The following is a 25,112-nucleotide window of genomic DNA, read 5'->3' on the forward strand; positions in this document are numbered from 1 at the left end:
TGTTAATGTCTGTCAGCCAACTGTTTACCTTTATACTGACAGTAGCCAGGAAGCATGTATGCAAATTATCCCATCCACTAATATATCATAAAAGCAGTCTTTTTAGTGTATGATAATTGAAAATGAATGTGTTCTTGTCCCATTATATCTCTTCTCTCAGGGGAAGATTACTTTCCACACTTGTGGAAAATTGATTTGAAAGACAAAATCTGCTTGAAGGCTGCTGGGTGGCTCATCCTGATAGGGTACCGTTTCATTGCTCTCTAGCAACCCCTGCTGGTCGATTGGATGGCTCATCACAATAAGACTACAAGTCATCACCCTAAGACTACAACTCATCACAATAACACTAAACACTGTTAAGTGACACAGCTTACAAGGCTCCACTACTCACTCCCATTGCTCAAGTGTGTAGGCCAAAGCTATGGAACAACTACAGAAAGTTACACGGTTTTCTACCTGACAGCACTTGCTATTTGCCTAATAGTGTCAGAAACATGAGCCCACACAAACACAAGACCTTTGATAAGGAAGCACCACATTAATTTAAGCTGGTGTTAGGCTGAGATGATTCAGACAAGTCCGAACTGTGAAGCGACATGTTCGGGGAAAAAAAAAGTTATTGGAGGAAGAAAAAAAAGGAAATAAACCTTACACCAGTATATGATCGCAACAGAAAAGATGGCAAACTGAAAATAAACTACCACCTTATGAATACAGAGGGGAAAAAAGAACGAATAAACTAAAATATGCAAGTGAACGCCAATGTATGGACGGATTCATACATTGTGACTAAATGGGAGAGCAATGGAGGTAAGATTGAGACTGAAAGAGTCTTAAATACCTGTCACCCTGACGATTGCTCCTGCTTGCCAGAGAGAGAGAGAGATAGCCGTCAGGAAAAGCAGCGGGGAAAGGCGACATTTGTGCATTTGAAATTCAGGAGGGACACTGGGGCAAAAAGGGGCTATTAGGGGCTTTTAATCTCAACTACAGGAGCCTCACTGTGAAGGAGGGAAGAGATTTAAAATGGGAAGACAGAAGATCCGCTCCACCTAATTATTCAAGCTTCTTTTTATTATATCTCATCATCTGAATCACAGAAAGAAAGTCGAGTCTGGCAGTCGGCATGTCTTCAGCAGAACCACGCATGTATGATAAACTTTCTGAAGAGAGGGAACTGGTCTATCTGGCAATCAGAACCACTATCATACTGCCAGCTCCATTTGGCAACAATGATCCCAGATCAGTGCTATGGGATGCATCTCAAGTCACACAGGGAATGCACCTGCACGCAACAGGTGAGGTTAAGTGGGGGGAGTGGTTTAGAACATAACCCTTGTGTAAGCAGAGACGGCACACTTAAGAGGTGGATCAGGTGCGGATTTATAAGGCAAAGCGCCACCAAACAGTTCTCCAAGGGGCTGATGGGATATGTAGTCTGGTGCTCATTAAAATACATAGATAACTGTGTCTCAGAGAAGTAGTATAGATCTTGGATTAGGTTTCCATTTCCTAACCGTATATCCATTATGAGCTAAAGGGCAAAACTGATCCTAGATCAGCATTCCTACTCAGACTGTTTATGAACTCGGGAGCTGGACTTCAACTCCCATCATGCCTTGTGTGTTATCCTTTGTGACGCCCCGTGTGGAGAGCGGGAGACTGACCTGAGAGGAAGGGGCGGGCTCAGCAGGCAGGGCGTGGGAGGAGCGACTGCGGGGCGGCGGCTTTGGGGACGCCAGGCCCGGGTTGGGCTGAGGGGCGGACGTGGGCTGCATGGGCGTGGCCATCTGCGGCTGCATGGGAGACGCCATCGTGGGCTGCATGGGGGTGGCCATTTGCTGTTGGACGGGAGACGCCATCGTGGGCTGCATGGGGGTGGCCATTTGCGGTTGGACGGGAGACGCCATCGTGGGCTGCATGGGGGTGGCCATTTGCGGCTGGACGGGAGACGCCATCGTGGGCTGCATGGGGGTGGCCATTTGCGGCTGGACGGGAGACGCCATTGTGGGCTGCATGGGGGTGGCCATTTGCGGTTGGACGGGAGACGCCATCGTGGGCTGCATGGGGGTGGCCATTTGCGGTTGGACGGGAGACGCCATCGTGGGCTGCATTGGGGGGGCCATCTGCTGCTGCGCCGTGGGGCCTGTGGAACAACAGACAGAAGCACAGAAGCCGCGTGAGCTTTCGCCGAACGGCTCGTCGGAAGGCTCCGGCGGTAAAACTCGGGAGAGCCGCGCGCCCGCGCCGAACTGACCGAGGGGCAGGTCCGCCGGTTTGCCCGGGGGGCCCGCGGCGGGTCTCGGGGCCCCGGGGTGCGTCTCGCTGGTGGGCCGCGGCGCCCCCGGGTGGACGTCCGGGGAGGGCCGGGGGGCCCCGGGGTGAGCGGGAGGGGGGGGCCGGGACTGAGGGGTGACGCTGATGACTCCGGCTCGGGGGGGAATGGTCTGCAGACACAGAAACGGGGGGGGTGAGGACAGGGTCAGTGAGAAGGAAACAAACACACATGCCTGATAAAGGACTGATAAAGACTAAACACATCATCAACGAACTGACACCTCAGAGACTGTTTGTAGTGCTCGTGCTACTGTATGATTTTTCTGTATACCGGAAAGCAAAACAATCTTTCGTATAACAGACGATTAACCTTTAGAAGAGTACGTGTTTTTTGGAATGTTTTTTTCACAGTTCTAGAACTCCACACTGCTTCCGGGTTACCCATGGTGACCGTTACATCAGCATTACGTTCAGTTCTAAGCACATATTTACGTTCGCACACTTTAATGGGTTAACTATCATTTAATATCATTTTAGCTTGGTACGGAGAACAAAAATATATTGGGTCTGCTTTCAAATGGTGATGTGCGTCACTGAAGTTGTGAGTGCAGAGAGTGTTCAAACATGCCTGATGTTAGGACTCCAAACAGAGAACATCCATCCCACTTAAAATGCTCAAAACGCACCCTTCTCCAAACAATAACACCACTGAGTCAGTTTCTCAGCAAAACCGTGCCACAGTCATAACAGATGGTGCGGACCTGAGTCACGTTGGCACTTACGCAACTCGTGCAGAAAAACAAATGGTTCACAGAGAGGAAGAACGTCTTGATCTTTAACTCATCGAACAGCAGGTTTTTTTGGAATGTTCTTTCAAAATTCAAAGTCAGCGTTCTAGAACTCCATCGCTTTCAATTACCAGTAGTGATGGTGACATCAGAGTTAGCGTTAGTTCAGTTAAGAACATTCTAATCACATATTTGTGACCTCACACATTAAAGGGTTAACGCTGAACAGAGCAAGAATGCTGGCGACAAAAGCACAGACATTCTACACACTGGTCAGATAGTCAGCTCTGTATCCTTCACACTGAAAACGTGGTCTCTGCCACGGTTGAGGTCAGAGGCATTCTGATTTGCAATTATAAATATTTATGAAGTGGTGTGGTTGAAGACAGAACATCCTAAGCAAGGTCTGCCATACAGCAAGGCTGCCAAACCCTGTTGCCAAAGATCTACCGTCCTGTAGTTTTCCACTGCAACCCTAAAAAGCACACCTCATTCAACAGCTGGAGATTTCCTTGAGCTACAGTAGATTTCCAGGAACAGGGTTGGGCAGCCCTGGCATATAGCATAAGAAAGAGCCAGAAGAACCTCCTAGTTAAGGAAGTATAGAAAGCAGTAAGGAGTAAAAGATCTGATCAGTAAATAGAAGATCTTTAGGAACTGACCGGTCTCTGGGCTCCTCCTGGTGGACCCGCTGTAGGCTGCCCTCGACCTGAAACACACACCACACACACACACCGTTAGCAGCCGAACACACACACACACACACACACTCACACACACACACACACACACAAACACACACACCACAGACACACACCGTTAGCAGCCGAACACACACACACACACACACACTCACACACAAACACACACACCACAGACACACACCGTTAGCAGCCGAACACACACACACACACACTCACACACACACACACACACACACACACACACACACACACCGTTAGCAGCCGAACACACACACACACACACTCACACACCACAGACACACACCGTTAGCAGCCGAACACACACACACACACACACACTCACACACACACACCACAGACACACACCGTTAGCAGCCGAACACACACACACACACACACACACACACACACACCACAGACACACACCGTTAGCAGCCGAACACACACACATACACACACACACACACTCACACACTCACACCACAGACACACACCGTTAGCAGCCGAACACACACACATACACACACACACACACTCACACACTCACACACTCACACACTCACACCACAGACACACACCGTTAGCAGCCGAACACACACACACACACACACACACACACACACACCAGACACACACCGTTAGCAGCCGAACACACACACACACACACACACTCTCACACACACACACACACACACACACAAGAAAGCCTGACAGAAAAAGCGTGATATTTGGGGGTGTCACAAAGAGCATGATATTACTGGGCGTCATAAAAAGCGTGATATAAAGCGGTGTTTCTCAGCGAATGACGTCAGCCTTGTGAATGGTGACACGAGCCGCTCCGGGGGGGGGGAGGGTGTACCGGAACAGCACACAACCGACAAAAGGCTGCTTCTGGGAAACGGCTTTTATTTGTGGGCAGCAGATCGATGAAGTGTGGCTTTTTATAAGCCTCACTTCTGCCTTTTACGGGTCTGCGGGGGAACTAAAGCCCAAATCCACAACAAAACAGTCCACTTTTTGTGCCATATCATCACGGTGCAGCTATTAAAAAAAATAAGGGTTTTCACCACGCCTCTGATATTGTTTGTGGCCCAGAGGCGTCCCGACAGGAGGCGTAGAAGATTCTGGAGCTGTGAGTAATATCAGCACCCCCCCCAGCCCATCCCCCCCCCCACACGCCCGGCTCCCATTTCATTATAAGCAGCAGGATTGGCTGGCGCACTGTCAGGGCGGATTAAGCCCCGCCCCCCGGGCCCGTCTGCCCCTCGGCCAACGGCGGCGCTTTCCCACGCGACTCCAATGACGGACGCGTTGCGGGCGCCCTGCACAGCTGCACCTGAGCGGAGAGGACGCACCTGCAGGGAAACGCCAAGCTCATCTCTGGGAGAGACTCCGCCCCCTTCCGTTGGCCGCACCTGGATGCTCTCTCCCTCTGCTCTCTCTCTCTCTCTCTATTCCTGCTCTCTCTCCTATACATCTCCGTCTCTCTCTCTCTCACTTTCTGTCTCTCGTTTGCTCTCTCACACAGTCTCTCTCTCCAAGTCACTTTCGTTAGTTCTCTTTTGCTCACTCTCTCTCTCTCTCTCTCCCTCACTTTCTCTCTCTCTCTGCGCATCAGGCGGAACACGCGCTCCGCCCACCTGGGAGTTCGTTAGGGCAGGAAACCCGTCTGTGAGCGCTCCGTCTCTCACCGGTGAGGTCCGCGCGGGAAAGTCCAGGGCTTCTTTGCCCTTCGCGGCGGCGGGAGAGTTACGTTCCAACAGCGATTAACGCTCAGGACACTGAGGTTCACTCACTACACCGATACTTATACCAACCTGCTACACACCTATACCAGCCTGCTACATACCTATACCAACCTGCTACACACCTATACCAACCTGCTACATACCTATACCGACCTGCCACATACCTATACCAACCTGCTACATACCTATACCAACCTGCTACATACCTATACCAACCTGCTACATACCTATACCTACCTGCTACATACCTATACCTACCTGCTACATACCTACACCTACCTGCTACACACCTATACCTACCTGCTACACACCTATACCAACCTGCTACATACCTATACCTTCCTGCTACATACCTATACCAACCTGCTACACACCTATACCAACCTGCTACATACCTACACCAACCTGCTACATACCTATACCAACCTGCTACATACCTATACCTACCTGCTACATACCTATACCGACCTGCCACATACCTATACCTACCTGCTACACACCTATACCAACCTGCTACATACCTATACCTTCCTGCTACATACCTATACCTACCTGCTACATACCTACACCTACCTGCTACATACCTATACCAACCTGCTACATACCTATACCAGCCTGCTACATACCTATACCAACCTGCTACACACCTATACCTACCTGCTACATACCTATACCTACCTGCTACATACCTATACCTACCTGCTACATACCTATACCTACCAATTCCACACAAACAACCACTCAGTTCGCTCACTACAAACACAGCTGCTACACACAGACTGCAAACTCCACACTGCGAACAGCCACAGCTCTATGATCTATAAAGTCACATGATCTACATGTACCACACAGACCAGGAGAGTATAGGTACCCAAGACACCAAGCTAGCGATGGAATGGGGCTTCGCACTTAGTAAGAGTCGTCGTCAGCGCCTATTCAGATTTGAACCAATCAGGTTCCCCTCCCCCCAAGATCAAAGCAATTTGATTGGTTCAAATCAGTGTAATGGCCTACAGCTGACCCTATGAACAAGTCCTAAGGTTTCTCCAGGACAGCTCGCTGGAAGGTAAAAGGAGGACAGAGGCCCTTTCATTCCAGTCCGCTGACAGATTCAGAGTCGTTACCTTCCAGGTCCTTCATAGGAATCGCTGGGATTTGAGGCTCTTCGAGGTCTTTTGGGGGCGAAAGCAAATAACAGTGTTGGAATGTAGCGGTCGAGACAAAGCATGAAAGAAGCAAGAGCCGAGGAACACGAGAGCCTCAAAGATTACCCAGGGAAACAAAACACCAGCACACCTGCTCACGGAACACAAAGGAAAACAAGCCTATACCAAGCACTGAGTAAAAAACCAGAAGCAGGGGAGGGGAAAAGACAGATAAATTAACAGCTCTCTCCCAAACAAACCGTAAACAAAAAATAATAATATCATGCACCGTGTCATCATGACAGTTACTTGGCTAACGCTAACAGACTAGAGGGAAACGATCTAGGCCACATTTACTGTAAAAGTACAATCTCAGCCAAACACCCAACCCCATCTGAACCAACCAGGGACGCAGTATGTGCCACACATGCCTACAGTGTGTCCCCAGCTCGTATGCTTCACAAGAAAATGTACTAATTTCATTTTACGGATATTTTCTCACAACTTGGATGGGCAAATGTGTGTGCTTGTGGTCATACTTCATCCAAATGTGCCGCCATCTTGGAATGGCTGTGCTGTGCATTAATGGGGATTACATGAGGGCAAGACTCACTACACAACACAAACTCAGGGTTTGAACACAAACCACCTTCACCCTGAGACAGACAAGCTAGCAGTGGATTCCGTTAGCATTAGCACGTAGGATTAGCACGTTAGCCTCGGTTAAAACAGCGGTAATGGTAATGGTGCTGAATGGTGAACGTGTTAACGATGTTACTGCATGTCCACGGGGCACTTTGGGTTGAATGGTGCTGGAGAGAATGGGGGGGAAGAGCAGCAAGCTTCACAACCACGACACAGGACACATCAGCTACCGCCAATCACAGTACAGGAAGCCTTAGCATGGGGTAGGCCGCGTTTTTACACCGTGAAAAGACGTCAGTTACCTCCCAGATCTTTCCTAGCCGGCGTCGGGCTTCTACCGCCTTTAAACGCAAAGAACAAAATTGTGGTCACATGACTGATCATACACCAATCAGTGTCAAGAGACAGTGTTGGGGATAAAAAAGCACAACCGCACCTGCGATCGGGAACAACCGGTGTTTTCAGCAGAAACAGCCACTCATCCAAACAAGACCGTAGTTCCCACACTTACCTACACGCCGCCACCAATTCACAATAAAACAGCGCACAGAAGGCTAAATCATGAGAGTGGCAGTCCATTGTGACAGCACCACAAGACTGGCACAGTACCTCCTCAAAATGAACGCTCGAGCCCTTCTGAAGTGCATCGGTCAGAGCAGGTATTGTCATCCATTCAGCTTTTGAACACGCCATTCAGGCTCCATTTGGAGGTACAAGTGCGACAGTGATGAGCTTGTCCCTGTGCCGGTCTTCTCTTCAGGAGTCTGAGACCAGCACAATGACTGGTCTGAAGCACTTGGGCGTCATGAGGCTCTTCGCATTCAAATCTGCCCGGCAACAGCGGCGGGTTACAAAGCAGGCACACCGGCTTTGTAAGCCTGGCCGAATAAAGACCTCTCTGGTGGGGTGAGAGGGGGGTGGGTTTAGTGCCGTACCTGAGGGAGGAGGTGGGCGCTGGGGGGGCGCGGGCCGGGCCGGGGGGGCGTTGGGCCGGGGCGGGGGCTGGCGTTTGGGCTCCAGGCTCTGAGAGGAGGAGGGCTGCTGGTCCACGGGGGAGCCTGTCGACAGACGGCAGGGGGTCACTGAGTCAGGCTTTACTGCTTTATGAGGACCGCAGCACTCCACCACCATCTCACCAAACACACACCTACTGCACACACACCAAAAACACACACCTACTGCACACACACCAAAAACACACACCTACTGCACACACACCAAAAACACACACCTACTGCACACACACACACAACACACACCTAATGCACACACACCAAAAACACACACCTACTATACACTGTGTAGTGCATGGAAGGCAAAACTTTCTTTACCTGCAAGTTCCCTCCTACAAGGAGTGGGACTTAATCCTATTTTACAGGCAAAAAAAAAAGCAAACCAAAAAAAACGCAAACATGAAAGAATGCAGAAGAATGGATTAGAATGCCATACAATGCAGCAGAGTGCAGTAGAATGCTGTATAATACAGTAGCATGCAATAAAAACCAATAAAATACAGTAGCGTGAGTTAAAACAGTAGAATGCAGTAGAGAGCAGTAGAATGTAATAGACAGCAGTATAATGTAGCAGAGAGCAGTATAATGTAGCAGAGAGCAGTAGAATGCAGTAGAGAGAAGTAGAATGTAGCAGAGAGCAGTAGAATGCAGTACAATGCAAGAGAGAGCAGTAGAATGGGTAAACGGGTAGTAAAGTTGTTCTGAGCAGCGTACCTTGTGGGGGTCCGGCAGTGCGAGGGGCGCCCCTGCTGGGCCGGGTGGGGGCTGCGGGTTCTCCATGGGTGGGGGAGTGGCAGGGGCTCCCCCTGGGGGACGGCGTGGGGGAGGTCCCAGGTCCTGACCCGGCCCCAGGCTGCAGGTGCTGAGGTAAGATCTCCTCCACCTCCGCGCTGTAGTCGTCCACCTCACCTGCCGGTCCAGAACAGAACAGCACCGCTCACAACCACACACCGCTCTGAGGGGTATTACCGCACGCTCAAAACGAGCATGCGTTTAAACAACATCACCACTCTCAAACAAGCAGCAGTGTTTGCACCAACAATTTCAGCGTTTCCAACATTCGTCCATTTAATACCCATAATGCCTCTACAGTTCCTCTACCCCCGGGCAGCGGCGTTTTTGCGGTTCCTGAGAGCGGGAGACCGTGCGCCATGGCCGTGGCGCGGCGCGGCGTTCCCTACCCTCCATGTCGTAGTCGGCGCCCAAGTCGGCGTCCTCGGCCAGCAGCGTGGAGCTGGCGGAGGTGGGGATGCCCGCGCAGATCCGCTCCACGCTCATCTCGTCCTCCAGGCTCTTAATCCAGCCCGCGCTCTTCAGCCGGATATCTATGGTCTTCCCGAGCACCTGCGCATACACACACACGGACACACACACGAACATACGCACACACGGACACACACACATACAGACACGCACACGGACACACGCACACACGGACACACATACATACAGACATGCACACGGACACACGCACATACAGACACATGCGCATACACACACACATACAGACACATGCACAGACACAGAACAGGATTGGTTTTTTTTATTTATTTTTTTTATAGTTGTCTGTGAGATTTTTATCCGTTTTGCCGAGGCAGGAACTCACGGTCGAGCTGCTCAGCGACAGAGCGGCCAGAGCAGAGTAGCCCTCGCGGAACGTCACCCACATTTTCTCCTCCACGAACCTGTCCCAAAAAAAAAACAAGAACACACAGGTTACAGATCCACAGAGCACTGCACAGGAGCTATTAACCAATCAGAGTCAGAACTGAAGCTGTCACTCCACTCACACGGTTACTGTACTCACTCAGTACTAAAATGTAGTCTGATACATAAAAATATTCATCTTGCCAGCAGCAGTCAAACCTCCATTTTGGATTGGTAGTCGTGTTACCTGATGAGGATGACCTCGCCGAAGGCGGTGAACTTGTCGAGCAGCTCGTCGATCAGGGCGTCGTCGAAGTAGTCTTCCTCGCCGGAGCCGGAGCCGCAGAGGGAGACGAGCACAGTGCCGTCGGGCGGGCCCTGCAGGGCGATCACGTCCTTGTACACCTGGTGGCGGGCCTCGGGGTCCACCTCCAGCACGTCCACGTCCATGACGGCCACCACCGGCCTGGGGAGCGGGGGGGTTCAGAGCCAATCAAAACGCTTCAAATATGCACCCGGTTTCCATAAATATAAACGGACCTAATACAGGCCCATGAGGAACCCCAGTGTTTGGGATGTGGGTTGGGTCGATGGGCCGCGCACAACCCGATGGTACCTGTGATCGGAGGTCTTCAGCTCGGCCCGGCCGTAGTACTTCAGCGTCCCGGGGCTCCAGGGGTGTGGCTGCTTGGCCTCTTCATTGGAAATGGAGGCCACCACATTCATCTCTTCGGCTGCGAAACGCACAAAACGGACAATTGAATGTTCGCGATGTCCTGGAAGACCAGCCTCAAGCCTGAAGGTGACTATAACCGCCCCTCACCGGACTTGTCGAAGTTCCACTTCCTCCTCTTCCAGAGCACGCGGTCCGTCCAGGCGGGGGTCCGGCACTTCTCGCTGGTGTCGTAGTCGTCTGAGAACAGGTCATACTTGTAGGTGGGGGGGAAGTCGATCTTCCCCTCGATGAACCCTCTGAAAATCTGGAGAGGGGACAACATAACGTTAAGAAATTAAGAACATTCTAATCACACATTTGTAGTCTTACACCTTAAAGGGTTAATGATATGATGGCACACCAAGGGGACAATAAAAGCAGAGAGGTTCGGGACCCCAGGAGAAGGGGGGGGGGGGGGGGGGGCAGGGGGCAGGGCTTACGTGTCCGGCGTTCTTCTGGTCCACCAGCTGGTCTCCGGCCGTCAGGGCGTCCCAGTTCTGCTGGCGGATCAGCTCCTTCACCTCCTCGTTGGGCAGGCTGATGCGGTAGTTGAAGTCCCCGCACCAGAACACGTAGTCATGGGAGTACAGCAGCCGGCCCTGTGGGACACACATAACGGCACACACCGGATGAGTAAGAGGCTACGGATGTACCCTCCACAACAGGAGGATTTATCAGGACTGTACAGCACACTGCAAATACATACATACAAGCGGTTCTTTTATTCTGTGGTCTGTCTGACACTGAAGAGCTACATACACTAATACTGAATATTAATCCTTTGAAGGGTAGATTTTTTTGGGAATGTTTTTTCAGAATTCTAAGTGTTCTAGAACTCCATCGCTTTCAATTACCAGTAGTGATTGTTACATCAGCAATGGAACGTTCAGTTAAGAACATTCTAAACACATAGTTGTGATCTCACACCTCAAAGAGTTAATCATGAAACACTGAAGCATCAGCAGGGAAACACTGCTGACGCACATCTGTTAAAAAGAAGAACCAGGCCAGATGCAACACAATAAGAAAGGCAGCGGTGATGCAGCATTTCTTCATGAGATGTAAGGACATGGCGCATTTATGGAGAAGTAATCAAAGACAGGAGCCTACAGATCGACAGCCACACCCCTGAGGCAGAGAGAAAGCCAGTCTCTGTGACATCATAAGAGAGATGAAGGGGGGGGGGGGGGGGGGGGGGGGGGATGTTCATGAGGCAGAATTCCGCAGTTACCATGGGGAAGCTGAGCCTGCGGGTGATCTCGTTGTAGTCGTCATTCCTCTCCTTGACCTGCGATTGGCCGGCGGCAAAGTGGGAGCAGACGAAGCAGATGCTGGTGGCGTGGAACAGCATGCGGATGGCCACGCCTCCTTTGTTCCCGGTGGCCCCGCCCATTCCCGTCTTCACAGTATCCACGGCGACATCCCTGGAAAGACAATCCAGAAGGTTTAGAATGTCAATTTGCCCAAAAGGATACAAGTAATTTGCCCAGGTGCATCTGGAAAAGGTTTCTTTTCCTGAAGCACTTCTTTAGCCTAAAAATTGGCTCTCAGGCTAACATCCGAATACAATCGCTTGTCCGCCTGATAGTGAAACACAATCCTGAGATCACTATGAATTACTCGCATTATAGGAGCTTCAGCACTGACGCAAAAACCTCACAAATGACCGTAAACCACAGAGCTGGGTTACAACCATTTCTTTTTTCTAAATTCATTATTTTTTATTTAGCGCTTGAGCCAAAGACGATAGTATTTCAGCCTTCGGAGAAAGATGGCATCGTCGGACGCAGTAAAAATAAATCCATCATTAAGCCAACGTAACGGGATAACCCCGCGGGCGGGATAACGCGGAGTCAGACGTGGGAAAAACCCGCGAACAATGCGACGGCGGGATTCTGCGATTACCGGAGGCTGGACAGACGCGGCGGCGGACGTACCGGATGTAGGGGGCGTGCTGGGGCCGGATGAAGACGAAGAGGCACACGCCCACCAGCTGCTCCGACGCCAGCAGCACGTACTTGTGGTCCCGCGAGATGTTCTTCTGCAGCTCGGCCGCCCACAGCTTCTGATTGGTCGTGCTGGGGGGGGGGGGGGGGGGGGGCATATTGGATTTAGCCATCTGATTGGTCGTGCTGAGGGGGCATATTGGATTTAGCCTTCAGACTGGTCATGCTGAGGGGGGCATATTGGATTTAGCCTTCTGATTGGTTGTGCTGAGGGGAGAATATTGGATTTAGCCTTCTGATTGGTCGTGCTGAGACGGGCATATTGGATTTAGCCTTCGGATTGGTCGTGATGTGGGGGGTATATTAGATTTAGCCTTCTGATTGGTCGTGCTGAGGGGGGCATATTGGATTTAGCCTTCTGATTGGTCGTGCTGAGGGGGGCATATTGGATTTAGCCTTCATAAAAAAACAGCTTGAGATCCTGTTATCTGCACAAAAGCTAAAATAAAGTTACCGCTACACGAAAACATTTCCTGCATGTTATTGGGTTTTCCCCCCAAAAGCCGACAGGTTGAAACGCGCACGCAGACTGTGGCTTTTTGATTCACTTAAAACCGTTTGCTGAGACCATTCGGAGGGCTCCGCTCGGCTCCTACCTGGCACTGACGATGTTCCCGGCATTCAGCTCCACCATTTCCTCAAATCCGATGGCAAAGATGTCTACGGGGTTGGCTTTGCTGTCTGAGAGATAACAGAAACAAAATGGCGTCTGCATTTTCAGGACAACGAAACTCCATTATTACAAAGATAAAACAAAATGAACGCATTTGTAAATACTTCATATATCAAAAACAGGGGTTACGACACAAATAAACAGCTGTTCCAACACGGTTCACCCGATATGGATGTAAATGCCCTCAAATTAAAACTGCCAGTCTTCACTGTTTTATTTCAAATCCTGTGTGCTGGAGCACAGAGCTAAACAAACACTTACAGACTGCAGTGTGTGTGTGTGTGTGTGTGTGTGTGTGTGCGTGTGTGTGTGTATGTGTGTGTGCGTGTGTGTCGGTGTGTGTGTGTGTGTGCGTGTGCGCGTCTGTGTGTGTGCGTGCGTGCGTGTGTGTGTCTGTGTGTGCATACATATAGATCCTAAACGCAATCTGCAGAGAAACAGCACATTGGGATATCGTCCAGCAGGGAGCCCCGCTCACCCTGGAAGTCGGGGTACCCGGCGATCTTGGGGGCGTCCAGCAGCCAGTCGTTCAGCGTCTGGTTGCGGAAGGCGATGCTGCGGAACTGCTTCCCGCCGTTGACGTTCCAGGTGCCCACGCACACGCGGATCTGCTTGGGCGTGGTGTACTTGTAGTGGTTCTGGCACATGCCCAGGAGCACTCTGGGAGATGCTGCGACACGAGAGGTCAAGGGTCAACAGAGGGATCAACAGAGGGGTCGAGAGCAAGTAACAGGTTCTCCAGTAACTGAATAATGAACCAAAACAGAGGCGTAAAATATGAAAATGTCATAACAGGGAAAATACACCTTTGATGGTAAATTGATCTGACAACAGATAACGTGATTCAGAAAGGACAACACACCAATCTTCAATTAGTAAAATACAATTATATGACATTAGTTCATGAATTTGCACCACTTGCACAAGACAATGTACAGACACGCTGCTACTGTACCTGATTGCAAAATGGGCTCAGAAACTAACGGCGTAAGCATTAGGAAGGAGGAGGAAGGAGAAGGATCACAGTTAAATAACAGAATCAGAACACTTGACAGAATCAACCTCGTCACAGACAGCAGATTATAGCGTGAAGCAAGCGTGTCCACGCGCAAACACACACACACAAACACACTCCACCAAAAGGAGAATCATAAAACCTGACTGTCTGTGGAGGGCCACAATCAAAAACAATAAAAAAAAAATCTTTTGGAAAAAAGGTGCCCAAAAGACACAACTGTAAGGGGACCTGAGGTAGGCCCGTGCGGAACACCAGGCTGCATGGTCTTATTCCAACTTGGGAATTAAAACTGTGGGAGTTAGGGGCCTAATACCTTAGCTTCATTGTCAAACAAAGCATGACACAAACATCTTAGAACCCAGATATCATCACCGGGTCCAGTCAGGCCAAAACTCTTCTATTTTTAGCATCCAATAAAGCACTAAAGGTGTGTCTCGTTGTGGCGACACGCGGCCGCCGCCCTGCTTACTGTAGAGGCTGCCGGTGGTGAGCAGCGCACGGGCCTTGTCCGCCAGGTCGCTGTTCAGGGTGCTCCCCAGGCGCAGGATGTCGATGGCCTCCTGCTTGGAGCTGTCGAAGAAGTTGTTCTGGATGGTTCTGGTGACCGAGCGGGCGCCATCTTTCAGCTTTCCGGCCTGGCGGGAAAAATCGCAGGGCGTAAGTACTTCTGTAACTGAATCACACACACACACACACACACACACACACACACAGATGCACACACAGACAGACAGGCAGGCAGACAGACAGACAGAGACACACACACACACACACACACGCATGCATACACACACACACACTTATACTCATGCCAGTCTCTGCAGTACATGAGAATTTACTGTCTACAGGGCACAGCTGAAGCACAGATACATTTCACACTTCCCCATTTTATGGTTTAAAAATAGGATAACTTGTTCAAGCAATCAAACAAGATAAAACAAATGGAACAATTTTAAGTCCACAGCTGGCCCAGTTATTACTCTACAATCGTCCACATCTCTCAACCACACTCATCTCTCTCTTCCCGTCTCACAGACCACACTCTCCATCTCTCTCCTCCATTATCTCACAGACCCACTCTCTCCCTCTCTCTCCTCCATCATCTCACAGACCACTCCGTCCATCTCACTCTCCCATCATCTCCCAGACCCACTCTCTCCATCTCCCTCTTCCACTGACAGACCCCCAGCACTCAGACTCAGGCCGAACGGGCACGTTAACTCACCCAAGCGAGATCATCCACGGAGAGCAGGGGGGAGACAACGCAACACGTTAGAGCTCATCACAAATCCACTTCGTCACGACACAAATGACATCATCGCGCTCCTCCTTCCTCTCCTCGGGCGCGCGTACCTTGGCCTTGCCGTCCAAGGCCCCCGTCCCGGCGTAGATCTTGCTGACCGAGTCCCCGTTGACGGACCACATGGAGCGGAAGACCTCCTGGAAGCGACCCACCAGCTGGGGCTTATCCAGGCCCAGGTCGTCCAGCTGCTTGGGCAACATCTGCACAGGAATTGGGGAGAGGGGAGGGGTGAGAACCATCAGAGTCTACTCCAGGGATGTCATAGCCCTGTCACAGAGAGCCACAGTATCTGCTGGTTTTTTGGAACGTTTCAGAACTTAAGTGCATAACCTAAGTTCAACCTAAGGGGTCACTTACTGTACTTTGTATCAACATTCTAATGTTGTATCTTGTACTGCCCCCTAGTTTGACTAATGTTCACTGAATGAACTGGACTTTGCATTCTTGGCTATGAATTACAGTACAAAATGAGTATTGTACCTTATCAAACCTGTGTTTTGTAGTTGTTCCAATGACCTTGATACGCACGTTTGTACGTCGCTTTGGGGATAAGCGTCTGCTAAATAAATGTAATGTAATGTAACTAAGTCACTGACCGGCTAAAGAGTCCACACATCTGGTTTCCAAGGCCTATATAGGGCAGCAGACTGAAAGGAAACCACAAAAACCCCGCAGGCAAGGCGGTGCTCTGGGACCGGAGCTTACACCCCCGGCCTAGACTCTGATCCCCATTAAGGCCCTCGTGAGTAGACACGTCTCAGCAGGGGAATAACCGCTAAACGTGGGAACTGAAGTTTCTCCCAAACAGAAACAGTACCAAAGGTACAGAAGGTAAAATATAAGGAAGTAAAAGAGGGGGGCAGGATGATCGTTTGCTGCTCGAACGTGAAAACTGGCAGGGTGTGAACCCAAGGGAGCAGAACCGACTGTTCTGGGAAAATAAAGAAGAGGAAGTACGTGTGTGTGTGTGTGTGTATGTGTGAGTGAGTGAGTCTATCCAGTATATAACTGTTGACAGCAGTGCTGCAGCACGAAGCAAAGGTGGAGGAACTGGAGCTCGCAGCCCAAACATTTCAGCCAGGACCCGTTGCGCACTCACCTCCAGGGCGAAGTAGGCCTGCACGCTGTTGGTTCTGTCCAGGCAGTCCAGACAGTTCACCCGAATGGTTCCGCTTTGACTCCTAAGATCATCACAACATTGGAATGCTTCACGACAAGAACGGGCCATTCAGCCCATACACTGTAGCCTCGTAATTAGCCTACTGTCTGGAGAAGGGCTGCCCAACCCTGCTCCTGGAGATCTACCAACCTGTTTTTCACTACAACCCAAACAGAGCGTATCTCATTCAACAGCCAGAGATCTCATGAATTAGGTGTGCCAAATTAGAATTGGACTGGAAACCAACAGGAAAGTAGATCTCCAGGAACAGTCTTGGGCGGCCCTGGTCTAGAGAACTGCATCAAACCTGCTCATAGAATCCAAGGGTCATCGCATCTACTAGATGACCTGGCTAGCGGTTTCATACGTTACTTCAGAAAAATTTTAGTTTCTTCTCCTCAGAAACGCGCCCTCGGTTTCCCCCCCTGGTAACCCCCCGGGTGCTCGGTTTACTTCACCTCTGGACCCCCGCCTCCCCGGAGTAGCTGAAGTAGCTGCAGTCCTCCAGGAACTTGCTGAGCAGGGGCTTCAGGACGCTGTGGAGCTTCTCCACCTTGCCGCCCTTCACCATCTGGTGGTAGTCGAAGTTTATCATCTTGACCGCGGCCGCGTGCTCCGAGGCCTTCAGGTGGCTCTGGAATCGGAGCGAGCGCACAGGGAGTCAGGGCTGTCAATCACAACGCCGCTCCATCATCTCACATCCGCATCTCAACACACGGAGAGGGTGAGTGACAGCCGGAGGCTCCGCCCACCTGGAAGGCCTTGCTCAGCATGTGCTCCCCCTCCTTCATCCCCAGCAGGTTGATGATCACCTGCTTGCCGTAGAGCTTCCTGAGTGCGCTGAAGTGCCTGTGGGGGGGGGGGGGGGGGGGCAGTGCACAGGTGAGATCCAAAAAAGCCATAATTTCTGCTACTGTGCAGTGGTAATGTAACCAGTTTGTGTGTGTGTGTGGGGGGGGGGGGGGGGCGAGTGGGTCCACCCTAATATCACCTATATTAATTTCTACCCCCCCCCCTCTATCTCCTGAGGAGGCTCATTTTACACTCCTACCTCTCTGCGCTAAATCCATAGACTTGGCAGTGCTGGTGGTCCGGTTTGTCTCTCTTGGCACAGAAGACGGATGAATCATTTGGATAACCCTGAACTCCCACACGGCAGGCCTGCGATATCACACTGCCTCAGCACGCCAGGGAGTCAGAGATGAGCCGTGTGTACCAAAGGCCATCGCCCTCTCTCCCCCCCTTTCTATCGCTCGTTTTAATTACCTCTCAAAAGCGGGAGCGTTGGCCTCAAATCCGCGGGAGAGCTTGACACGGTGCGAGCCGACCTGTCAGGGGGTGGGGTGGGGGGGTGGGGGGGGCACAACGGGAGACAGACCAAAACATAAACATCACCTTTCACGCAGGGGCATGCCACAACTGTTCCTGTGGTAGTCCTGACCAATTTAAACAGGAAAGCAATAGCAGACAAAAAAAACTTCAAAGAAGATCAAGAGTATATAATAATACCATAACATTAACAACATATGGTGCCCCAAAAATATTTATTCTGCGCTTGGATAAAAGGCGTGAAGCTTTCTTTGTGCAACTGCAATAGCCCTCCACTGCACTACGTGTGACACTGCTCTTGACCTTGAGGTCTGACCTTCAGGGGAAGGCACGCCATGAACGCACGGGGGAAACTGAAAGTGTGGTTCCCGCTCACAGCGCTCCAGAGATTTGGGCTGAAGGCACAGAATCCCCGCGTGTCCCATCGTTGGCGGGACAGGCCTCCACAGAGGGTCACATGACCCATTCCCAATGACTCAGATTCTGCCCGCAAGCACGGATCACCACGGGGCAGATCGCCATGGCGATTACCCAGCCTGCCACAGAACTGCCTGCGCTGCATATTCCGGCTCCCGATTACGCCAGGGAGCCCAGCGGCGGCCGACGCGGCGCTGTACGCTATTAATCCCAGACGCCCGTCTTCCACCTTCCCTCCCTCCCTCCCTCCCTCCCTCCGCTCCTCCCTCCCTCCCTGTGAGTGAGTCACAGCCGTCTAAGTCACGATTGCGGCCCGCCGCATCGCACCCCGGCCACGCCCAGCCCAGCCCAGCGCAGGGAAGCTCTCCCTCCACCGCAACATCAGTCTACCTGACATCCCTGCTGGTCTGTACACTGCCCCTGTGGTGCAGAGGTGGGGTGGGGTGGGCCCTGACCAAGCAGCTGCCACTGCTGCTAATGTCCCTCCCCCTCTCTCTCATTCTCTGTCTCCCCCTCTCTCTTTCTCTGTCTCCCTCTCTCTCCCTCAGTATCTCAACCTCTCTCTCTCTCTGTCTCTCCCTCCCTCTCTCTCCCTCAGTCTCTCAACCTCTCTCTCTGTCTCTCCCGCCCTCTTTCTCTCCGTCTCTCTCTCCTACAGTCTCTCAGCCTCTCTCTATGCCCCCCTCTCGCTCCCCCCCCCTCTCCCTCTGTCGCTCAGCCTCCCTCTCTCTCCCCCCCTCTCCCTCCTTCATTCTCTCCCTCCCTCTTTCTCTCCGCAGGTACCTGGCGTTAATATTTGATGCAGTGTCTTCCCCCACATTAGGGAGAGCTCAGGTTGCTGCCAGCATTATAAATGAACACGTTCTGGCAAAGGCTCCCTACGGCCCGAGGAATGCACCTCCCTTTGTCCAACAACGCTTTCGTACCGTCCGGCAATCAGACAAGGTCAACGAGTACAATCACACAGAATAATGCATAGGCCGTACACTGCGGAAGAAAGCACACTGCGTAACAATGACGATAGCCAGGAAGTCAGACAAATCATTTCAACAACTGACATCTACAACATCATTCGGTTCAACAACTGACACCTATTACATCATTCGGTTCATTAACTGACATTTACAGAAACCTTAAAAAGACAGACAACATGGCGAGCATCCCTTCCCAACAATATCATTTCACCTCCACTTCCTTAAAAGGCTAACATTTCAGCTAATTAACCAAAACCGCTAAAGTATCCAATTAGCGGTGCTTGAATTGCCATTCTAGCGGTTGACGTTTATGACAAACTGATGCCAACAATTCCTGTTACTGGAAGCAGTAAAATGTAATAATGAAAATATGAAATATCAGGACCCAAAAATCTAACATTGCATAACTTGGTAGATGATTGGCAGCCCCACTGTATCTACCGGGGCAGATAGCTAGCCACGCACCTATAAAGCTTTCTAGTTGCAGAGTAGTTATCTAGCTGGCTATGTGAAAAAATAACTACCACAGCTAACCATGAAGCTCAAACTAGTTGCTACCTAGATGAAAGAAGTTAGATACCCAGTCAGGTAGAGATGTAGCAATCTAGAAAGATGAAAATGAGCAAAGTAATTCTGAGTGCTATATTCACACGCAAATACAGCAGGGAAACTGGAAGAGCATCAGATACGGAACACAGACACCAGCTGTAATATTTGGGATGCTGCGATTCCACAAAATATTTAAAGTCGTGGTGCCAATGTTTTCCGATATCGGAGTGGCAGGTGTTTTATCAAAAACCAAACCGACCTTTTTGGAAAGGGAAGGGGCGAGCTTCATCGGGAGAGCTTATTCGTGATCATTGTCGGTCCTTTTAAGGTTGAAATCTACAACACATTCCATTTTATCCCGGGAAATACTTGTTTTCACCAAAGGAAGAGAGTGGCCAATCAGCTGAGTAAACAAGTGACCATGAGTGACCAAATTCTGCACCAATCAGAGCCCTGATCCATTGCGCTGTGCAATGTCAAGGTTCTGTGGACCGAATTGAAACACCCGCTACAAAATAGCCCAGGTATATTTAAGGCACATCTCCAGTACCTCTGATAACATAATCATTATTGGAGATTTTCAGATCTGTGACAGTACCCTAAATAACACAATGCCACCAGTTCAAACACCTGTCTAATATAGAACTTTCGCACCAAAATTCCACCGTACACATGCCAGTTCATCACCAGATGTATCATGGGAAAGGACAGAAATACCAGATGCAGGTTCTCATCCTCCTCCATGGACTTGGAGTGTGGATTTAATTCAGATGCAATAATATCCCTTGAAGGTCAGTGGATGTATGCACATGGTCATATATAACCAAAAGGTATATATATTCAGTAGGGAACGTATAGCCATACAAATATTTGTTCATTTTTTAAATTTGCAACCTCTGTCAAATAATGTCCAAATAAAAAATAGATGGGCCCATTAAATAAAATCCAGTCGAGCAGCTTTTCCAAAAGCACAATTCCTTCTGAAAGGGGAAATTCGCCCTCACCTGGATTCCAGGTTGCTCCCAAAACAGTGGTATAGATCCACGGATTTGAATGAAGGAAGACACTTTATCATCCAGGAAAATAACCTGCAGATTTGAACAATAACAGATTTCTAGTTATACGTAGTTCCTGTACTACTAAAAAATCATAAACACAAAATAACAGCTCATGCTTTTCACAACAACAATGCAGGTCACTAAAAATAAAGAGAATCTGGTAAATGAATAGAAAATTTAAAATTTTTCAATTTTAAAATTGTCTAAAACGTTAACAGTGAAGGGGGGGGGGGGAACAACAAAATACACAACTAGAAAGAGCAGATCTCAAATTAAATCACCCAAACCATATGAGCAACCCAGACTAGTTATGGTACTTTGTGTGTCAGAGTAGAATGAGAAGGAGAAATCAATGCGAGAGCAACTGTGGGAGGTACGTGGTGGGAGGTCAAATTCAAAGGCTCAGAAGTCACAGGCTAATCCTTAATCCTCATCCTGGAAGCACAGGCAGCAGCAGCCCCAGTGCAAAACACCGGCACAATACAAACCCCACCCGTGTCAAAACAAGCAGATGGGAAAAATTTTAACTCTTTAGATGCCGCTGAAATCTGAAATCTCTCCTGCGGGATCACTGAGAATTATCTACGGTCATATGGACAAAACAAATGCTTGAATATTATTCAAAAACAAATGTTTTCTTTAAAACGGTCAGTAATCTATAGGACCTTTACTGGAGTATGAAGAGTTAAAAGTATTTAAAATAAAGCACATCACACTGGCCAGGAATAAACATGGCTGATTCATGAGATGACTAAGCTATAACTTAGCGAACAGCATTAATTAAAGATTTTGGCACCAAAGCCCCATTTCACTGATGGAGGCAGTATGCATGTTGGAATATGCAGTATCATCTTAACTGCACATTATTGAGCATGGATATTTCTTAAATTATTTTCTTTTTCTTTATTATTATAATGTACAATTCCGACCAATCATATGCAACCGCACCCATATACACGCGCAAACCCCAGTGCCAATTCTGGAAAGGCGGTGTCGCCAGCTGCTTCTTTTCACACCGCTGACTACAGTTAAGCTCTCACAGAGACCTTTCATATGCAGCTTTGAGTGCACAGGCACCTGATCTACCAGCAGGGGTCGCTGGAGAGCAATGAACCACGGCCCCCTACCCAGCTGAACCCTCCCACAGTTGGCACAGTCTGGATTCAAACTGACACTGTGAGGCTCATGCACACACCACAGAGTGGTGTCGTAACCAAATGAACCAGCCAGCAGCCCCTGGGCGTGGCTACTTTAATTACTGAATTCCTCGAACACACACACACACACCTCTGTTTTTATCCGTGAGCTGAGAGAACAATCCAGGTTTTTAACTATTTTTTTCTAAAGGGACATCCCCCCCCCCCCCCCCCGTAAACAGCGCACGGACGGCTGACCTGCTCGGTCTCCACGAAGTTGGCGACCTGCCCGTCGTCGTTGGTGCCGCGCACGTTGAAGCGCGTGCCGGCCCGCTCGGAGCTGAGGCGCGAGATGACGCAGGCCTTGGCCTGCCGGTGCCCGGCGTAGATGGTGCGGATCTCCACCCCCCCGCACATCAGCCGCAGCAGCCACTCGTCGCAGTTCACCCCGTAGTGCTTCAGGTGCAGGTGCAGGGACTGGTTCCTGTGGCGTGCAAGAGATTCACGTGTGTAAGCAGACACACACACACACACACACATGCACACATACACAAACACACAAATATAAAAACACACACACAAATATATACACACACATGCATGCACACGTGCACACACACAAACACACACACACACACACACACACACACATGCACACATACACAAACACACAAACATATAAACACACACACAAACACACACACACAAATATATACACACACATGCACGCACACACACACACACATATTCACACGCAGGCACAAACACACACACAAATAGATATACACACACACAAACACACATAGAATTACATACAGTACACACACACACACACATGCATGAACACAGACAGAATGAAAACAAAGCTCACACATTCAATTTATTTTCAATTTTGGTTCCAAGCTTTATTATGCACACTAGATGTTTTATCACGCGGTTCTCAGGTTTGTAATCATTTCTGCCATGTTCTGCTGAAATACAGCACGTCTGCTGAAAAATCCACCACAAACCCCACTGTTTGCAACGGAGTGGCAAATGGAAATCACGTAATTAAGGGGCTACAAAGCATTTTGTCTTATTGATTAAGAAACAATGAGTCCTGACTCAGTCCCAAAGGCACTCAAGAAGCACAGAAATGCCAGACTGTGGTTTCAATAGTTTTTTGACGGATGTTTCATACGAACCACCTTGATGGCAAAGCGCACGTGCGCACGGACGAGGACTCACCAGAAGAAGCGGTTGTCGGTGGTGTCCTCCTTGATCCGGCGGTGGGCGTTCAGGCTGAGGTCCATGCTGACTCCGGTGGAGGACCAGGCGAAGTAGAAGTTCCCCGAGTTCAGGACCTTGCGCACGTCCGAGATCCGGTCCTCGTCCGAGGGGTCGTTCCTCAGGGACACGAAGTCCGTGGCGGTGACCCGGAAGACCTCCGAGTCCTGCACCTTCCCCACCGAGCTGCACCCCGTCACCACCACCAGGCTGTGGAGCATAGCGTCCCCTGCAGGCCAAGACATGGAAGTACAGAGAAGTGAGGAGTCATTTGCTGTCCCGAATCAGCATTTTACCACTAGTTTTGGGAGCTGCTCAGGATGCCTAAAAATCCCAGTTCAAGTTAGCGTCACAGTTACAGTCACAGTGAACAAGATTCAAATTCCCATCTACACCTAATAAAAACGCTGTACCTCCCCATGCTAACCCAAAACAACAATTAAAAAAGGATTTATCTTACCGAAAACAAGTAATTAAGATGGAGCTGCTGGAAGATTAACGGTCCCTAACCAGGCAGGAATTTCACAGGTGTCTAAAGTATTAAAGTGCTTCGACTAACGAAGGAGACCCAGGTCTTACTCCACATGCCGTAGCCCGCTGTACGGACGACGGTGCCCTGGGAGCTGCACAAACTCACCCAGGTTGAGCCGGAGAACTCCCAGGATTCCATAGGCGTCCAGCATCTTGGTGTACGTGTTCTTTATGGCCTCCTTCTCCGCCGCGGCTGAGACAGACCAGAGTGTCAGAGAAGGGGGGGGGGGGGGGGGCGGGGACGAACGTTAGCAACGACTAACCGTTAGCAACAACGCGGTTTGAACTGGGGTAGGAAAGAGAAAAATTTAACGGGATTGGGGGGCACATGCCAAAACTGAGCCAATTCCTTTGAGAAGGGCTCTGATACAATGTCCAGACAGGGTGGTGGACCATTTCCGTATTCATTATTACTTTCCCCAAGCACTGGACTGTCGCTGCGCAAGCTCCCCATTGATTTTCTTTATCTACACACTGGCCAACAACCAAAGGATATTAAAGGATGCCGACGCAGAAAACGTTATATGCTGAATTCCCTAAACATATTTTTACCAGCCTCCCATAATCAAGTGTGTATGAATGTTGTGATAAATGTGTTTTTTCTAAACAGCTAAACAGCCCTTTTAGCATACTTGACATATAGGCCAAAGATATGTAAAAGCGGTATTAAAAAAAAGGTTTCATTGATAAAACATCTCCAACCACATATTCCTTTAACAAATACATACTGCATGCAGCCATCAACAAATGTCAAATTAAGAGTGCTATCCAACTGACTACTTAATAAAACCCAACAATCACAGTGGTGCAATCACACGGGGGGCGACATAGCTCAGGAGGTAAGACCGATTGTCTGGCAGTCGGAGGGTTGCCGGTTCAAACCCCACCCTGGGCGTGTCGAAGTGTCCTTGAGCAAGACACCTAACCCCTAACTGCTCTGGCGAATGAGAGGCATCAATTGTAAAGCGCTTTGGATAAAAGCGCTATATAAATGCAGTCCATTTACCA

At 49.9% G+C, this 25,112-nt stretch overlaps 1 protein-coding gene across 10 annotated transcripts in view; it reads right to left on the minus strand.

Moving 5' to 3' along the window:
- The window catches only part of synj1 (synaptojanin 1), a 32,292-nt gene that overhangs the window by 5,067 nt on the left and 2,113 nt on the right, over positions 1-25,112 (minus strand). For 2 of the 10 annotated variants that reach the window (XM_035432957.1, XM_035432958.1), the window contains exons 3-30: positions 24,211-24,297; positions 23,535-23,802; positions 22,566-22,791; positions 21,118-21,201; positions 18,111-18,172; positions 17,597-17,693; positions 17,303-17,478; positions 16,785-16,866; positions 15,736-15,885; positions 14,852-15,008; positions 14,320-14,343; positions 13,843-14,034; positions 13,288-13,372; positions 12,623-12,763; positions 11,917-12,109; positions 11,126-11,284; positions 10,794-10,950; positions 10,587-10,704; positions 10,218-10,436; positions 9,930-10,008; positions 9,505-9,667; positions 9,038-9,232; positions 8,642-8,677; positions 8,246-8,368; positions 7,613-7,651; positions 3,731-3,777; positions 2,261-2,450; positions 1,671-2,149 (exon numbers count right to left, since the gene is read on the minus strand). In XM_035432957.1, coding sequence (XP_035288848.1) covers positions 1,671-2,149; positions 2,261-2,450; positions 3,731-3,777; positions 7,613-7,651; positions 8,246-8,368; positions 8,642-8,677; positions 9,038-9,232; positions 9,505-9,667; positions 9,930-10,008; positions 10,218-10,436; positions 10,587-10,704; positions 10,794-10,950; positions 11,126-11,284; positions 11,917-12,109; positions 12,623-12,763; positions 13,288-13,372; positions 13,843-14,034; positions 14,320-14,343; positions 14,852-15,008; positions 15,736-15,885; positions 16,785-16,866; positions 17,303-17,478; positions 17,597-17,693; positions 18,111-18,172; positions 21,118-21,201; positions 22,566-22,791; positions 23,535-23,802; positions 24,211-24,297 — 4,028 coding nt within the window. Of the gene's footprint in view, positions 1-844; positions 869-1,670; positions 2,150-2,260; positions 2,451-3,730; positions 3,778-7,612; positions 7,652-8,245; positions 8,369-8,641; positions 8,678-9,037; positions 9,233-9,504; positions 9,668-9,929; positions 10,009-10,217; positions 10,437-10,586; positions 10,705-10,793; positions 10,951-11,125; positions 11,285-11,916; positions 12,110-12,622; positions 12,764-13,287; positions 13,373-13,842; positions 14,035-14,319; positions 14,344-14,851; positions 15,009-15,735; positions 15,886-16,784; positions 16,867-17,302; positions 17,479-17,596; positions 17,694-18,110; positions 18,173-21,117; positions 21,202-22,565; positions 22,792-23,534; positions 23,803-24,210; positions 24,298-25,112 lie in introns of all 10 variants that reach the window. The other 8 variants (XM_035432965.1, XM_035432964.1, XM_035432959.1 and 5 more) reach the window with 8 other exon arrangements.

This window comes from Anguilla anguilla, chromosome 9, assembly GCF_013347855.1.
Source record: "Anguilla anguilla isolate fAngAng1 chromosome 9, fAngAng1.pri, whole genome shotgun sequence".
NCBI lineage: Eukaryota > Metazoa > Chordata > Actinopteri > Anguilliformes > Anguillidae > Anguilla > Anguilla anguilla.